Source organism: Pyrgilauda ruficollis, unplaced genomic scaffold (assembly GCF_017590135.1).
Source record: "Pyrgilauda ruficollis isolate IOZ18807 unplaced genomic scaffold, ASM1759013v1 scaffold100, whole genome shotgun sequence".
Taxonomy (NCBI): Eukaryota; Metazoa; Chordata; class Aves; order Passeriformes; family Passeridae; genus Pyrgilauda; species Pyrgilauda ruficollis.
Genome location: NW_024508102.1, coordinates 625,049 through 641,816, shown reverse-complemented (window position 1 = coordinate 641,816; position 16,768 = coordinate 625,049). Strand labels below are relative to the sequence as shown.

Sequence of the window (16,768 nt, the reverse complement as noted above, 5' to 3'; positions counted from 1 at the left end):
CGTGCAGGGGCTGTGTCTGTGTCACAGCTGGCAGAAGCCATGGAAAACTGTTCCTCTTATCAATTGTGTAATCTTTGGTCGAGAAATGGCAAGGTGCTTTGGCCCCAGCGCTATTTTAAAGCCCTGATCTCTGGCACTCACAGCAGGCTCTTGATGTCAGTTCTTGCACAATCCCTCTGCCAGACTTAGGGCCCAGCTCCAATTGGATTGGACTGATCGGATTTCTTTCTGCTCTAAACTGGGAAGCAGGATGGCTCGCAAAAGGCAAATGCCACCTGACTTTTCTGGGCTGCCATCTGCTCCGTGCCCTGCAGTCGGGCAGGACCGAAGGTGAATAACCAGGCTGGAAAGCTGGGGCTGTGGTGGGAGGGAAGGGGCAACAGGAGCCCTCTTTAGGAGGCATCACCTCCTAAAATACTCCGGGAGAGGCATCCCAGGGGAAAGGCTGAGCAGCAGGGATGGGAGGAGAGAGGATCCCTCTCTGTGCTCAGCCCTGCCCCGAGCGCAGCCGAGCTTTGGGCAGGGGCTGCCCGGCTCTGTGCCCCGGTCACTCCCGAAGCACCTGTGGGCAGGTTCCCTTCGAAAATGTCCTGGGCAAAGCCAGAGTGACCTCCTGAGCCCCGCGCCGGTCACTGCAGGCACTGCCTGTGCTCTCAGTGCTTTTCTTACAGCGCCTGTGCTCAGCTGTGCCACGCCAAAATTCCTTTCCTTTCTTTTCCCTCCCTTTCCTTTCTTTCCTCCCTTTCCTTTCTTTCCTCCCTTTCCTTTCTTTCCTCCCTTTCCTTCTTTCCCTCTCTTTCCTTCTTTCCCTCCCTTTCCTTCTTTCCCGGGGCTGGTTTGTTTATTTTCCTTCCTTTCTTCCCTTCCTGCTTTCTCGCCTGCCATTCCTTTCTTTTTTTTTTTCCTTTTCTTTCTTTCCTTGCTGTCCTTCCTTTTCCTTTCCTTCCTTGTATTTCTTTATTTTCTCCAAGTTAAGCTCACCTCAGAAGCCTAGAAAGTGTCTCAAGCGCATCACCCTTAAAGCCCCTGCACTCGAGGATGATCTGGGGTCCGAGCAGCGCCGGAGCAGCCGAAATGGGAAAGGGGCCGGGAGGGTCTGGCTGAGAACGGCTGCGGTGGCCTGTCCTCGCCCCTCGCCCCTCGCACCGGCCACACGGGGCTGGGCTTGGGGTCCCGGGGCTGTTTTGGGGGTTCTCTCGGGTTTGGGGTCCCGGGGCTGTTTTGGGGTCCCGGGGCCAGTTTGGGGGCTCTCTCGGGTTTGGGGTCCCGGGGCCGGTTTGGGGTGCCGGGGCCGGTTTGGGGGCTCTCTCGGGTTTGGGGTGCCGGGGCCGGTCCCGGATTCTGTCGAGTTTGGGATACTGGGGCTGTTTTGCGGAATTCGCTGGGCTTGGGGTCCTGGGGCTGTTTTGGGGGTTCTGTCGAGTTTGGGGTCCCGGGGCTGGTCTGGGGGATTCACTGGGGTTGGGGTCCTGGGGCTCGTTTTGGGGGTTGGCTCTGGTTTGGGGTCCCGAGGCCGTTTTGGGGGTTCTCTCGGGTTTGGGGTCCCGGGGCTGGTTTGGGGTGCCGGGGCCGGTCCCGGCGCGTTCCCGCTGCTCCCGGCGGCGCCGGCAGAGAGCGCTGCGGGATGGGGACACGGCGGGAGCGGGGGGTCCCAAAAACCGGGATGGGAACGGGCTGGGATAATGGGATGGGACGGGATGGGGACAGGAATAGGACAGGGATGGGATCCATGAGATGGGGACAGGGCTGGCACAGGGACAGCCCTTTTAGAACAACTTTGGCTGTGCATGCAGAGATCTGGCTGCTCCAAGCTGCTTCCTGCTGCCCCCCGGTGCAGGGGGAGGCTCGGGGAAGCTCGGGCGGGGCTGACGGAGTCTGTGCCCAGGGAGGTGCTCAGAAAGCCCACGCTGAGCTGAGCCCAGCTCCCTCCCCGCTGCTGCAGGGCCAAAGGGCTCCGAGCTTTGTGCTGTCATCTCTGGGGGAGCTGGTTTTGCTGCAAGAGGCAGAGTTACACTGCGAGTGAACAGCTCAGCCCCCTCTCACCAGGGCTTGCAGCTGCTCCCCTCCCTCTTGCAGGGCTGTGGGTGCACAAGGTGGCCACCAAGGGCTCCTGTGCTGTGCTTTGGGAGCCCGAGAAGAGCCCCAGAGCAGCTGTTCCTGCACTGTGTGAGCCACTACATCTGTCCTGCTGCAAACACAGGGATTGACTGCAAGAGACAAGATGCACAGCCTGAAATGATACTGTAAAACATCTTTATTAGCTCATCGTAGGACTGGAAGGACAAAAGCTTCCAGGTAGAACTCTGTCCAATGAAAAAGACTCACAGGAAAAATGGTCGGGAAGCTGTTTATGAACTGCAAACACCCAGTGCTAAATAACAAAACTCCCAGCTGGGCAAGAAGCCCTTCCTGGTGTCCTGTGCTGCCTCACCACGCCTGGGAGTGCTCCCGGGGGTGAGGAGCTCCTGCAGGAGCAGCTGGGGCACAGCTGGGGCACAGCTGGGGCTGTTGGGGGCTCGGGGGGCTGCACAGGGGCTGCCCAGGGCTGGCCTCGGGCACTGCCCTGAGCTGGTCTCACCCTCTGGAGCAGCTCCCCCTCCAGCACCCACACACACAAGGGGTCAAAGCCTCCTGGTGCTCCTGGCCAGGTGGGGACACAGCAGGAACGGTCCTGCAGCTCCTCTCGGGTTACTGCATTGCTGATTGTGCTCATCTGGAAGCACTTCCTTCCTTCCTGATGCTTCAGGGAGAAACATTTCCTTACAGTCCAGGAGGTTGTTAGGAAAAGGCACCATTCAGTGTTTTGAATGCTTTTAAACAAAGCCACTGCAAACACCCCTCCTCTTTTGCCAGCTCATAAATGTTTTAACTCACGTTATCACTACCACTGCTGACCAAATGATAACCAGTGAAGGAAGGAGTGACCAGAACTGGTGACAGCTTGCTCTGGAAATACAAATGGAAGGAGAAGGTTCAGATCTGCTTTTCCAGGACCCCTCTCACCGGGGCCCAGTCCTGGGCAGCCCCTGTTGGACCCCGCTGGGGGGGTGTTGGCCACGGCCTCGGTGGCAGTTTTGGGGTGTTCTCAGGGAGTTCTTGGCCTGCACAGCCTCGTGCTGCTCCCCTGCCCAGGAAGCTCTGGCTGTCCCCTCTCTGAGCTCGGCAGCAGCAGCGTCCAGAGGCCCCGAGGCCACGCCAGGTCCGTGTGGGACAGCCCAGCTCTGCACCCTCCCTGCCGAGGCCTGTCCTCCCGCTGCCCGCGGTGTCACAGCGCTGTCCCTGCGCCGAGGGGACAGTTCTGCCAGCGGGGAGTGCAGCCCCGCGGCTGATCCCGGCTGGCAGTGCCAGGGGAGGCCAAGGGAAAGCGTCCCGGGAGCTACTGGGCAGCCTGGGCGTCCTGCCCGGCCTCGTGAGGGTTCTTGCCGTCGTTCTGGATCAGCCTGACGATGTGGGTCAGGTCCAGGCTGCGGGTGAGGATGTCCAGCAGCATCTCGTCCTTCTGCACGCCCTCCATGAACTCCTCCAGGGACAGCTCGCCTGCAGGGCACCAAGCTCTGTTAAACCCCACAGCCTGCTGCTCCCCGCTCCCCCAGCACCGGCACAGACCCCGAAATGGGGGCTCAGCACCCGGCGTTGTGCCCCGAAGCCCACCGCAGAGCCCCCCTGGCGGGGCTGAGGGCAGCGTCCCCCGGGCAGCCCGGAGGGGACGGGGTCCCTCTGCCAGCTCTGCCGTCCTGCTGCTCAGGGACACTGCTCTGGGGGCAGGCAGGGAGGGCAGGGCAGTGGCACTGCCCGGGGAAGGCCTCACCGTCTCCATTGATGTCGATTTTGTTGAACACCATGTCCGTGAACTCCTCCGCCGTCATCTTCTCGTTGCAGCGGTTGATGGAGCGGATGGCCTGGGGGCAGCGAGGGGCACAGGGGTCACCGAGGGCTCTGCACGTGGCTGTGCCCGTCGGAACAGGCGGCCAAATGAGCAGACACGAAAGGCCAAACGCTTTTTCAGGGCTAAAACTTGTTTTCAGGCAGTTAGGCTTCGCAAGGAATAAGTCCTGTCTAAAGGCTGGAGATTAAAATCACCTAAAGGGCCATCAATGCTTTACAAGATTTAGTGGGCACGCTGGGATAAGCCAGAAGCCATTCACCTCTGAAAACCCTTAGATTAAATTCAAGTGCTTATCTCAGCCCCGGTTTCAGTGCAAGCTGCCAGGGGAGGACGAGGGGTGCTGGGTGCCCGAGGGGGTGGGAGCAGAGCTGGGGGTGCTGGCAGAGCTCAGCAGCAGCTCTGGGCAGGGGCTGCTAGCTGACCATGGAGTTCACGGGCTGCAAGTTCCCCTTCCAGCCTCCCTGCAGCTGCAGGAAGGGAGGGCTGGCCCCACTCACTTTGATGATGTTCAGCAGCTCAGCCCGGTCGATGCAGCCGTTGCCATCCACATCGTAGAGCTTGAAATACCACCTGAGCTTCTGGTCCACCTTCCCCTTCAGCACCAGGCTCAGCGCTGCCACGTATTCCATGAAGTCTATGTAGCCATCCTAAGAGCACAAGGTTGGAAGCTCAGGTGAGATTAAAAGCAGAGTCAGGCAATGAAGGATTATTTTAGTAGTTTCTGAAGTTCCCCCTGAACTGGTCCCTCCACCCCAAGACCAGGGGCTCGTGGAGTGGTGGAAGCCAAGGTTCCTCCTGAATCTGGGCAGAAATGCTGTAGAATGATGGAATTATAAAATCATAAAGGCTGGGAAAGGCCTCCAAGGTCAGCAAGTCCAGCCTTGGACCGTTAGAGGTTGGGAAGGCAGGGCCTGGCTGGGTGGATCTCCTGGGGACTGGGAGCTGGCCTATGCCCAGGCAATTAACACACCAGGCGTTAATTACCAGCCCAAAGCAGCGGGAATTCAGAGGTCAGAGAGGTTTGTGCAGATGAACCCTGATAAATTCCCCAGCCTCATCCAGCCACAGCTCCTTTCTGCTGCCAGGGTCTCATTTCCAGGAGAGGAGCGCGTTCATGCCGCTGACATCTCGGGCTGGGCAGGTGTTTCTCTGTCCCTGGGCCATTTCTGTACCCACGTTTGGAGCACAAACACTTTTATCTCTGACTTTCCTGCCGGTGTTTGCCCGCCCCAGCTCGTGCCACGGTTTGAGGTGTCCACCCAGGATGGTGGCACCACTGCCAGGCTGCTGGCCCGGGCTCACAGCCACCAGACACTGCCTGTGACACTCAGAGCTTCCAGGAGGGTGTTAAAAATGCCTCCTGCCCAGCACGGAGCGTTCCCGTGGCGTTTGAAGGGATGCCCTTGCTGTGGTTTGTGGCACTTCCCTGGAAGTGGCACTGGGGACACGGCTCGTGGTGAGCCCACCAGAGCTGGGGGGGCAGCTGGGTTCAGGGATCTTGGGGGGCCTTTCCAAGCCCAAGAATTCCAAAAACTTCCCAAAACATTCCCAAAATTTTTATCTATCTAACAGTTTCATCCTGAACCTAAACATACCCAAAAATCCCCAAAAAAAAATCACTAGAAAATTCAAAACAAACGCTAAAAATCATCCAAAAATCCCCCAAAATTCCCCAACATTAAAAAAAAAACTCCCAAAAAATTCCAGAAATCTTTCCTATCCCACAGTTTCATCCAGACTGAAAACCTGCCCAAAAAATCCCAATAAATTCGATTCCATGCTTCCCACCCCAGACCTCAGCAGAGCCTAAGCCAGGGCTCTGTCAATGAACAAAGGCACTGCCAGAGCTCATCTGCTTTACCCACTGCTGCAGGAGCCAGATAAGGGACAAATAACTGCTAAGCCCCGCTGCCAGCAGGATTTCCTGCACATCAATTCCCTTTCCAGGCAAGCTTTCAAACACAGCAGCGAGCAAGGGAAAGGCCAAGGCATAAACCAAACACCTGAAGGATTTAGGGCCTGATTTGCATTTTTGTCAATGGGATTAATGCCACTAAGCCCTTTGGGTTGCCATAAAATGGATTCCTCATCTCACAGGAGGTGCAATTTCAGGTCATTTGCAAGCAGAGGAGGATGCAGTTTCCTGTTGGAACACAGCATCCATCTGCTTCCCAAAAACCTGCTCTGGGACTGCACTCCCAAAAATCTGCTCTGGGACTGCATTCCTAAAAATCTTCTCTGGGACTGCATTCCCGAATCCCTGCTCTGGACTGCATTCCCAAATCCCCCTCCGGAGTGCATTTCCGAATCCCCCTCTGGACTGCATTCCCGAATCCCCCTCCGGACTGCATTCCCAAATCCCCCTCCGGACTGCATTCCCGAATCCCCCTCCGGAGTGCATTCCCGAATCCCTCTCCGGACTGCATTCCCGGATCCCCAGGCTGCCCGGGCAGCCCCAGCCCCGTGTCCCACGGAAGGAAGCCGTGCCGGAGCGATCCCTGCGCAGTTTCACGCCCCAGCAGCCCCAGCCCGTGCTGGGGACTCCTGTCCCCGCACGATCGCAGCCCTTGTCCCCACGGCCACTGTCACGGCAGCCGGTGCTTCAGGACTGAAGGGCACTTCGTTTTGAAGGGATCAGAGAGTGCCAGGTAAAGCCCCCCTGTTCCAGAAGGAAAACATCAGTCCTGGGAGAAGCCGCTGCGTCCCTGCAGGGCAGGCAGAGGCTGAGGAGCTCTGGCTGGCATTTTTCACCTTCCAGAACGGATCCTGCAGTGTCTGGGGCTGCAGTGGACGAGGCTGCACCTTCGCAGGGCAGTTCCTGCCTCCCACCCAGCCCAGCAGAGCAGAGCCCAGCCCTGCACGGCCCAGGGGGAAGGACAATATTTACCTTATTAAAGTCAAACGTCTCAAACATTTGCTCAACGTATTTGTTCGCCGCCGGACTCAGGTTCTTCAAGCCAAAAAACTGCTTGAACTCGTAGAGGGTGAGCTGGCCTGAAGGACACTCTGTCATGAACTTCTTGTACCACTGGTGGCACTCGGTGGTGCTCAGCTCCTCCACGGCTTTCCCGTCCATGTTCCCCATCTCCACACCAACTGCTGGTCCCTTTGCCGCCAAAAACTGAGGGTTTGTGAAATTTAGGGGGAAAAAAAGTAAAATCTGACAGTTCTGCCTTCAAAGCCCAGGCATCTCCTGCAGTGCAGGGTCAGGGCATCAGGAAATCCCTGGTGCTGTACAGATCCCAGCAGGGATGGACACAGGACGCTCGTCTTCCTGGCAAAACCCAAAAGCACAAAACCCTCTTTGGATGGGAAGGTGACTTTTAAGTACCCAGCAAATCCCTCCCCAGCCAATGAGGCTCGGAGGGGTGGTGGGCTCCTGCCAGGCATTAGGAGTTCAGGTTAAAATAGAAAAGAGGTAAAATGGGGAAGTCTTGCAGATTACAGGCCCAGCAGGAGATTAGGAGGGTGGAATTTTCTCTGTGATGAGCTAATCCCTTAATCCACTTCATTTATCACTTAAGAGGTGGGGGCTGGTGTCACAAGAGCAACAACTTTTGGACCAGAACCAGAGTAAGAAAAATGAGAGGAAACCACGCTGAATCCTCTGTGCTGTTTCTGCTTTTTGCTTTCCCTTCACCCCAGTGTGCCAGAGGATTCCAGAGGGGCTCTAGAGCCTGGAATCAGGGAGGGGAAGTGCCACTTCAGCTCCTGGAGAGACACGCCAGGAGGGTAAATTTGGTGTGAGCAGACAAATACAGAAACTTAATTGCTTTGAATGGTAAAGGTTTGTCTGCTTTAATTGCAGCCGGCAGGAAGGGGAAGGGCCCTCTCCCCCCAGCCCCAGGGGTCCTGTGTCCCTCTTGGTCCTGCTAATGGAGTGTTTTTCCCTCAGAACTGTCCCACACTCTGCTCACCCCAGTGCAGTTAAATGCAGCTTCAGTTCTCACTTGTGGTGGATTCCCATGCAAAATTCCCCATGTAAATACAACCAAACCCAGTGTTGTGTTCACTTTGACACACAGCATTCTGAGAAGTACTGGGGGATGAAATCAGAAAGAACCTCAGAGAGAGAGCCATGGGCCAGGTCCTGAAGTGAAAGGATGTGATCCAGGGTGTCCCACAGAGTTCACCCACAGCACACACTTTATATCCAACAGCTGCAGTTATCTAACAAGTGACAGAGACCACTACTGATTCTGCACCACAGTAAATTAGGAATAACTCCGCTAAAAAAAAGCAGCATTACACAATCATCAAACACTCATGGAAAAGGAATTAAGCTGAGGGACACTAATTGGATGTGCTAATTCTGTCCTGAGCAGGGTGAGCCCTCAGTGCAGCCCTGAGCCAGCCCAGCCTGTGCTGGGCCAGGTGAGCTGGGCTGGGTGGGCACTGTGCAGTGCCCTGTGCTGTGACACCTGTGCAGCAGGACAGGACAGGACGGGACAGGACAGGACAGGACGGGACAGGACAGGACAGGACAGGACAGGACAGGACAGGCTGGGCAGCTTTCAGAGCAAAATCCACTCTGCATATTTTCCTGGGGAGCAGCGGCAGAGCCTCCCCACCCATCCCAGCTGCTCCCACACCCACGGGACACTGGTCACTGCTCTCTCAGGGCTTTATTGCCCGCGCTGGGCTGCCCGGGCTAGGGCTTGGGGTGGTGGCAGGATCTCCACCTGCGGGTGTCCGCGCTCTGCAGCTGCAGCCGCCGCCCGTGCCCCGCGCCCTCCTGGAAGCGGAAGCCACAGAAGGCTTTCTGCGCCGTGCAGAACGGGGCCAGCGAGTTGGGCCACCCGGGCTGGTAGAACTCGAAGTGGAAGGAGCTCAGGGGACGGTCCCCAGCGTGGACAACGACCGGCACCAGGCGGGAGCCCAGGGCAGCGGCTGGGGGCGGCCGGCTCCTTGGTCTGGGGGGCGGGTGGGTGATCTCCGGCTCTGCTTTGGCCTCCTCCATCCCCTCGGCTCTCTTTGCCAGGGCCTTCTGGTGTTTTAGCCGCCTGTGGAGGAAAAGATCCTGAGAAATGCGTGGCAGTTGCCCCCTGCCCTCGCCACCCCCAGCAGGAGAGCCTGGGGACTCCTGCAAGGGAGTCAGGGCAGTGTGGGTGCTGAGAGCCAGGGCTTGCACAGCCCCAGCCAAAATCTGAGCTGGTGCTGCCTAAAGAGAAGGACTGTAAACTAAAATGGTGCTCTGGAAACAGGGAGTCAGGGCAGGAGGGCAGTGTGGGTGCTGAGAGCCAGGGCTTGCACAGCCCCAGCCAAAATCTGAGCTGGTGCTGCCTAAAGAGAAGGACTGTAAACTCAGTGCTCTGGACATATGGAAGTGACTTTAAACAAATGCTGAGAGAACAGGAATGATGACACAAAGGGCTGGATTGTCTCTTGACCCTCAGTTACAGCAGGGATAAATGCAGCAGAGCACGCTCCTGCTGAAGCTGTCGCCAGGCACAGCCATGGCAAACCTGCCTCGGGAAGGGCTGCACACAGTCTGAGCCCAGAGCACGCAGCAGTGGGGGCAGAACTGGCACTGTCCTTCGGGGCAGCAGCCCTGGGTGCCTCTGCAGGGACCCCGCAGCCCCAGGTGATGCAGGAGGAGCTGAGCCTGCCCTGCCCTGGGCATTGCTCTGTCACTTCCAGGTGGTTTCCCCAGAAATGGGAGGCATGCCTGCCCACACGGGGCACAAGGAACCTGCCCCCAGGCAGTGCCCTGCAAACAGGCAGGGTTCTGTCAGGCCAAGGAGAGTGCACAGAGATTTGGGCTCTGTGAGTGCTGGCAGGGAGAGATCAGGCACAGGGAAACACCTGCAGCAGGAAAATCTCCAGGGAGCAGAGAGAAGATCAGGCAAGGAGAGAAAACAAAACCCAGCAATGCTGTGGCAGGGAGAGTTTAGAGATGTGCACAGCATGAAAGAGCCCTGGGTGTTTGCAGGAGCCCTGTGCAGAGCAGGGGAGCGTGAGCCCCAGGACACACAGGGTGAGCTGTGAGCAGGGCTGTGCTTGGCTGCAGAGATTTCTGCTGCTGTTACCTAAGCATGACTCAGTTATCTCGTTTTCATTGACGACACCTCTGTGCAAATGGAAACTGCCTCTTCCCTCAGCAATTAGCCACCCTGCTCCTGCCTGTCCCAAAGCAATGCTTTGCTTATTTTTAACCTTGCAAAGAGGTTTCCTGCTTTCCGTGACGTGCTTGGTGCTATTTCTGTTCCCCGGCTCCTAAACCCATTAAGAAGGGGAATGCCTGCAAATTGTTCAGAAATCTCCTTAGAGCCTCCGGGGGGAATCACCAGATCCCTGCAGGTTCAGCACCTCTTTTTGTCACTCACTTCTCCGGGGCAGAAGCCCAGTGCCTGGAAGGCTGGACCTCAGCTCACAGGGGTTATTCCAGCAGTTGCTGCCACAAGGAAACCTCAGTCCATGTCCCCCGGGGGATAAAACAAGGGGATTTGGACTCCTGGAAAGCAGCTTTCACCACAGCCATTTCAGTGAGGCCTGGGCACCCCTGTTCTGGGCTGAGCTTGCTCAGAAGCTGCTGCTTTCACACCAGCTCCTGGCCACTTGGGAAGGGACGAGGACACTGGGGGATCCAGTGCCCTCCCCCCACAATTTGGGGGGTCCAGTGCCCACCTTGGGGGTCTAGCCACCCCCCCCCCACACACCTTGGGGTATCAAGTGTCCACCTTGGGGCTCCAGCCACCCCCAATTTGGGGGGCCCAGTGTCCACCTTGGGGGTCCAGCCCCCCCACACACCTTGGGGGGTCAAGTGTCCAACTTGGGGATTCAGCCCCCCCCCCCCAGTTTGGGGGGCCCAGTGTCCACCTTGGGGGTCCAGCCCCCCCAGTGTGGAGTCCAGTGCCCATTTTGAGGGTCCAGCCCCCCCTCCTTAGGAGGTCCACTGCCCAGCTGAGGAGTCCAGCCCCCCTCCCCCAGGGCGTCCAGTGCCCACCTTGGGGTCCAGCCCCAATTTTGGGGGTCCACCACCCCCCAGGAGTGGCAGCACCCAATGAGAGGGCGGTGGGGGAAGGGACAGGGGGCTGCTGCCTGTGCCCCCCCCCAGCAGCAGCACTGCAGTCACGGCCCTGGGCGGGGAGGGGAGGCTGCAGCTGCCTTGGCAGCCCGATTGCTAAGTCATGCAGGGCTGCAGCCTGAGCTCTGCCTCTGCCTCTGCTCCTGCCCCGGGGCTCCTGCCCCTCCTCTGGGGCACCTGGAGCTCTGCAGGAACCTCCTCCCTCCCCGCCTGTGGGATCCCGACGAGGACACTGGGGGATCCAGTGCCCTCCCCCCACAATTTGGGGGGTCCAGTGCCCACCTTGGGGCTCCAGCCACCCCCAATTTGGGGGGCCCAGTGTCCACCTTGGGGGTCCAGCCCCCCCACACACCTTGGGGGGTCAAGTGTCCAACTTGGGGATTCAGCCCCCCCCCCCCAGTTTGGGGGGCCCAGTGTCCACCTTGGGGGGTCCAGCCCCCCCAGTGTGGAGTCCAGTGCCCATTTTGAGGGTCCAGCCCCCCCTCCTTAGGAGGTCCACTGCCCAGCTGAGGAGTCCAGCCCCCCTCCCCCAGGGCGTCCAGTGCCCACCTTGGGGTCCAGCCCCAATTTTGGGGGTCCACCACCCCCCAGGAGTGGCAGCACCCAATGAGAGGGCGGTGGGGGAAGGGACAGGGGGCTGCTGCCTGTGCCCCCCCCCAGCAGCAGCACTGCAGTCACGGCCCTGGGCGGGGAGGGGAGGCTGCAGCTGCCTTGGCAGCCCGATTGCTAAGTCATGCAGGGCTGCAGCCTGAGCTCTGCCTCTGCCTCTGCTCCTGCCCCGGGGCTCCTGCCCCTCCTCTGGGGCACCTGGAGCTCTGCAGGAACCTCCTCCCTCCCCGCCTGTGGGATCCCTGCCTGCGAGGGGAAGCAGGCTTAAGGTGCTGTTTATGGCTCCGTGCCCGAATGAAGAGTCCCACTAATCCTACTGCCCCCGTTCCTGCGCCCAGAGATCCCTAATCCCTCCCAAACCGCCTGGTGCCCTCGCAGCAAATCCCCCAGGCGGGTCCCAGGGAAAGGCTGGCTCAGGAATCGGGGAGGCAGGAAGGTTTCAGAGGTGCTCCCTGGGGAGGAGCTCCCTGGGCAGCTGCCAGAGCCTGGCCACCAGTGCTGCCCACCCTGGAGCCATCCCAGAGCCACCCCTGAGCCACCCAGAGCCACCCAGAGCCATCCCTGAGCCATCTAGAGCCACACAGAGCCACCCAGAGCCATCCCTGAGCCACCCAGAGCCATCCCTGAGCCACCCAGAGCCACCCAGAGCCATCCAGAGCCATTTCAAAGCCATCCAGAGCCACCCAGAGCCATTCCAAAGCCACCCAGAGCCATCCAGAGCCACCCAGAGCCATTCCAAAGCCACCCAGAGCCATCCAGAGCCACCCAGAGCCATCCAGAGCCATCCCTGACCCATCCAGAGCCATCCCTGACCATCCCAGAGCCCTCCCAGAGCAGCAGGAGTGCTTTGCAGGCACAGCTGCTGCTTTGCCCAGCAGGGTTGGGATGAAGCATCCCACTGGCATCACTGTGTCCCTGTCACCCTGGTCACCCCCAGGCAAGGAGCTGCAGCCCTCAGGAAGGGGACGTGGTGGGACGGTGTCCCTGCTGCCAGTGTGAGCTGGGACACCCACCAGGGAGGTTCTCTGGGGAAGGAGCCCTGGAGCTGCTGTGGCACTGCCTGGGCACTGCAGGGCTGCTGCTCAGGGGCCATTGTGACCACGGGGCCACTGTGACCACGGGGTGTCACCGGGGTGCTGGATGTCACAGGGGGTGCAGAGCAGTGCAGGGGCTGGGCCATGGGGGCAGGATTGCCAGCCCTGGCGGGCAGCAGTGCAGCTGGGGCAGGCTCTGCAGGACACTGCTGCCCTGCCACCCCAGCTGCAGCGTGCCCCCTGCCCCACTGGCAGCTGCTCTGAGCTGTTTGCTGGCCTGCAGGCACACCTGAGGGTTTCTGCTCCATCCCTTCCTCCTCCAGGCCCAGCCTGAGCTGCACAAACCCCTCTCCCAGCTGCCAGTGAACCATCCCCAGCTGAGGGTGCAGCTCCTCACCCTGATGTGAAAGCAGATTGTTCTGGGGTGTTTACCCGTGCTGGGATCAAAGGCAGCCTCACGCTGCGGTGTGTTACATCACAGCAGTGCTCACACGGCTCTTTCTATGCCACAAAACCTGCTGGAGATCTTCCAAGTGCTTTCCTGAGCTCTGTGCCCAGCCCAGCCCACCAGTCCCTCTTGCTGTGTGGCCTCAGTCACGCAGGGGTGACAGTTGTCCTTCCTCAAAAACACAGCCCAGGCACCCAGCCTGGCAGGTTCCCCGTGTCTCTGCAGTTTGCTCTTCACGGAAGCCACCGTGCCCAGCCTGCTGCTCGTGCTGCCCCTGAGCTTCTCCTGCCCTTCCCAGGGGAGGGCTGGGAGGTGGAAGGCGAAAAACAAACATCTTCCACCCGGAGCACACGAAGGGGAAGGTGCACAGGAGCCCTGGCAGGGCTGCTCAGCAGCTGGCGTCCGTGGGATGCTAAATTCACCTCGAGAGCCCTCCGTGCAGTGAGGGGGATGTTTTCCCGTGCTCAGCACCCACGAGGGTGAGGCAGGAGCAGCGCTGGGGCACCCCCAGCCCCGGGGCTCAGGAGCACCCCAGCAGTGGCAGGAGCTGAGTCACCCCTGCTGCTGCTGTCCCACAGCCCCTTTGAAGTCTCCTTGCTGTAATGAGATTTGTGGGACACCTTTGTGCACAGCCCGGGCTCTCCCATTCCACAGGATTTTATTGGCTTGGCTGCTGCAGCTCTGTTCTCTCTTCCTTTTTTTTTTTTTTTTTTTCCCTAAAGAGAAATAAAATTTATTCTATGACTTAGCTTAGCTGACTTCTTGCTCTGCTGTCCTAGGCAGAACAAAATGTGACTGAATGCTCTCAGGAAAGCCAAAACAAAACTACAGAAGTATGTTGCTGCACTAAAATCGCTTTCTCTGGATAATTTCTGGTCTCCAGCTGACAGGATGGGTTTCTTCAGGAGCAGGATCATCTTCTTTGTATACTTGCATGGTTTTATCAGCTTCAGCCATTAGCAATCTGCTTTCTGACTGGTCAAAACCACAAGCAAACACGCCTGATTAACTGTCCAAAGAACCTGGCTGTAGAGCTGCATGCACCCCCTGGAAATCGCACCCAGTCCCAGTCCCAAGGGTACACGGTGCCATTATCAGCTCCTGACACCACAACACCACCAGAATTTACAGCCAGAGAGTTTCCAATAGCACTGAGACCACAGAGGTCCTGAGTGAAGATTCCAGCTGGGAATTTCCACACAGTGCCAGCTGTGCTTCTGCTGGAGCAGGGATCCTGCACAAGGGGGGAGTTTTCCTCTGGAGCTCCAGGGCTGCTGGAGATGGGGCTGGTGTTCCTCTGGGAATGCAGGGCAGGAGAAAGCTGCTCCTTGGGAATGCAGGGCAGGAGAAAGCTGCTCCTTGGGAATGCAGGGCAGGAGAACGCTGCTCTTCTGGGAATGCAGTGGGAAAAGGCTGCTGGGGCATCCCAAATCTCAGATTGTATCCAGGTAGGAATGCTGGGCTCCTCCCCTGGGCGGAGCATCTCCCAATGGGATGCTGGAATTTGATCAGCCATGCAGGGACACTCACTGGCCATGGACAGAAGATAATTAATAATTAATGGCCCATGAACAGAAGTGATCTCCTGGAGGGAGGATTGGCTGTGGAAGGGATAAAGAATACTCCCCCACCTGGTTTAACAGCTGGTGACAGAATACACACATCTGGTTACTCTTGCATTGCAACCTAAGACAGTTTAATATTACTTTTCTACATTGTAAGATACATAGCCGTTTTCTTTTAAGAGATAAAACTACCCCAGCTAAAACAGCTGTGATGAAACACTTATAAACACCTGTGTGTGGATAAAGAAGACAGAGTGTTCACCCTTGATTTTGTTGAAGATTCTGTTGCTCACTACAATCTCTGCTGTTTTATCCCCCATAGACAACACAGAAGAGTCAGTTATGAGTCTGCATTATGGCTGCTGTTGGTTGTGAGCTGTTTTAGTGTTTGCCTTTGTTTGTGTGACCCTGTGATTCTGTATTTCTGTGATTTTGTGATTCTATGATTCTGTGACCCTGTAACCCTGTGATTTTATGATTCTGTATTTCTGTGATTTTGTGATTCTATGATTCTGTGACCCTGTAACCCTGTGATTTTATGATTCTGTATTTCTGTGATTTTGTGATTCTATGATTCTGTGACCCTGTAACCCTGTGATTTTATGATTCTGTATTTCTGTGATTTTGTGATTCTATGATTCTGTGACCCTGTAACCCTGTGATTTTATGATTCTGTATTTCTGTGATTTTGTGATTCTATGATTCTGTGACCCTGTAACCCTGTGATTTTGTGATTATGTGTTTCTGTGACCCTGCCCCAAGCTCAGCAGCACGGTTTCCCACCCTCAGCCGGCTGCAGCGCTGCTGTTTCCCAGTTTCCATCCCATCCCCTCTCTTCCCCAGGCAGGACAATCCCTTCTCCCCCAGCCCACTGCAGCCCGAGCGCCAGGGCGGCTGTCCGTCCGTCCGTCCGTCTGTCTGCAGCGGCGTTTCCGTCTGGCAAGCAGCACTCAGGATAACTGTCGGGACACTGTCGGGACAGTGGCAGTAATTGCGGGGCTGGCGCAGGGCACAGAGCCGGCCTGGGGAGGGCCCCGGCCGGGGAGAGGCTCCCGAGCAGCCCCGTGAAATCCCCGGAGCAGCCTTTGAAGTGCTCCAGCTGCTCTGCCGCAGCCGCGCAATTGAATGTTAACGTTTTAATTCTCCTTTTCCTTCCCCGTTTCCCATTCGTAATTCACTTTATTTGAGTGCTGCCTGGTATCTGTGCCACAGTTAGACTTCTCTTCTGGAATATCATAACAGCACTCATTTTTCATTCTTCACGGGGGATTTTATGTGTTGCTTTAATTTGTTCTTTAAAGTAAAAAGAAGATGCTTTTCACAAGAAAAGCATAATTTAAAAATGATTAAATAAGTGATATTTATCACTGAAAAAAAGAAATCTATATGGTTTTGACTCTCACAACTTGGTAGAGATAGAAAGAGGTGTAAGATCTTAACCTGAAGTTGGAAGCTGTGTTTCAAAGTTAATGTTTTGACAACTATTTTGGGTTTAAAGTTCTCCAGAATTCCCTGCATTTATTAGTAGCCAATGTTACTCATTAACTCTCAATTTTTACTTGCAGGGCACAAAAAATCTCTACCAGTGCTAGAAATTTGCTTTTGTACCCAAAACCAGAAATGCTTTGGGATCAATCCCATCGCCCTCAAGGCTGTGCATGAAAAGCACCCCGAGCCCCGGAGCAGCCCGGGCTCACCGGGAGCTCCCGGCCTTGCGGGGCTCGGTGGAGGGACGGAGAAACACGGGAGGAAGAGGAAGGGCAGAGGGAACGGCGGCTGACCCAGGGAGCTTTGGATCTGGAGATGGGGGAAAGGTTCCTCAGGCGCAGGGTGGCTGGGCACGGGGCAGGCTCTGCGGAGCTCAGGGAGCGCTCGGACAGAGCAGCAGGCACGGGGCTGGGCGGCCGTGGGGGCCAGCAGTGACACCGGGATGGTCCCAGCGGGGCCAGCAGCGACACCGGGATGGTCCCCGCGGGGTCAGCAGCCACCCCAGGAATGTCCCCGCAGGGCCAGCAGCCCTGGGGTCAGCAGCGACACCGGGATGGTCCCAGCTGGGCCAGCAGTGACACCGGGACACTCCCTGTGGGGTCAGCAGCGACACCGGGACAATCCCTGCAGGGTCAGCAGCTCTGGGGTCAGCAGTGACACCGGGACGATCCCTGCGGGGTCAGCAGTGACACCGGGACGGTCCCCGCGGGG

General features: G+C 57.6%; 1 protein-coding gene and 1 long non-coding RNA gene across 2 annotated transcripts; one reads left to right on the top strand and one right to left on the bottom strand.

Moving 5' to 3' along the window:
- The first annotated feature begins 223 nt into the window (after positions 1 to 223).
- LOC121353675 lies at positions 224 to 2,333 on the top strand. The gene is made up of 3 exons (XR_005955174.1): positions 224 to 330; positions 972 to 1,048; positions 2,077 to 2,333. It is a non-coding gene; the product is annotated as an uncharacterized LOC121353675 (long non-coding RNA).
- Positions 2,334 to 2,469: 136 nt separating this feature from the next.
- On the bottom strand, positions 2,470 to 6,971 carry LOC121353669 (guanylyl cyclase-activating protein 1). Its single transcript, XM_041467706.1, has 4 exons — positions 6,774 to 6,971; positions 4,384 to 4,533; positions 3,809 to 3,899; positions 2,470 to 3,537 (listed from the first exon to the last, which is right to left on the bottom strand). The coding sequence occupies exons 1-4, from the start codon at positions 6,969 to 6,971 to the stop codon at positions 3,377 to 3,379; spliced, it is 600 nt and encodes a 199-aa protein (XP_041323640.1). The 3' UTR covers positions 2,470 to 3,376.
- Positions 6,972 to 16,768: the final 9,797 nt, after the last annotated feature.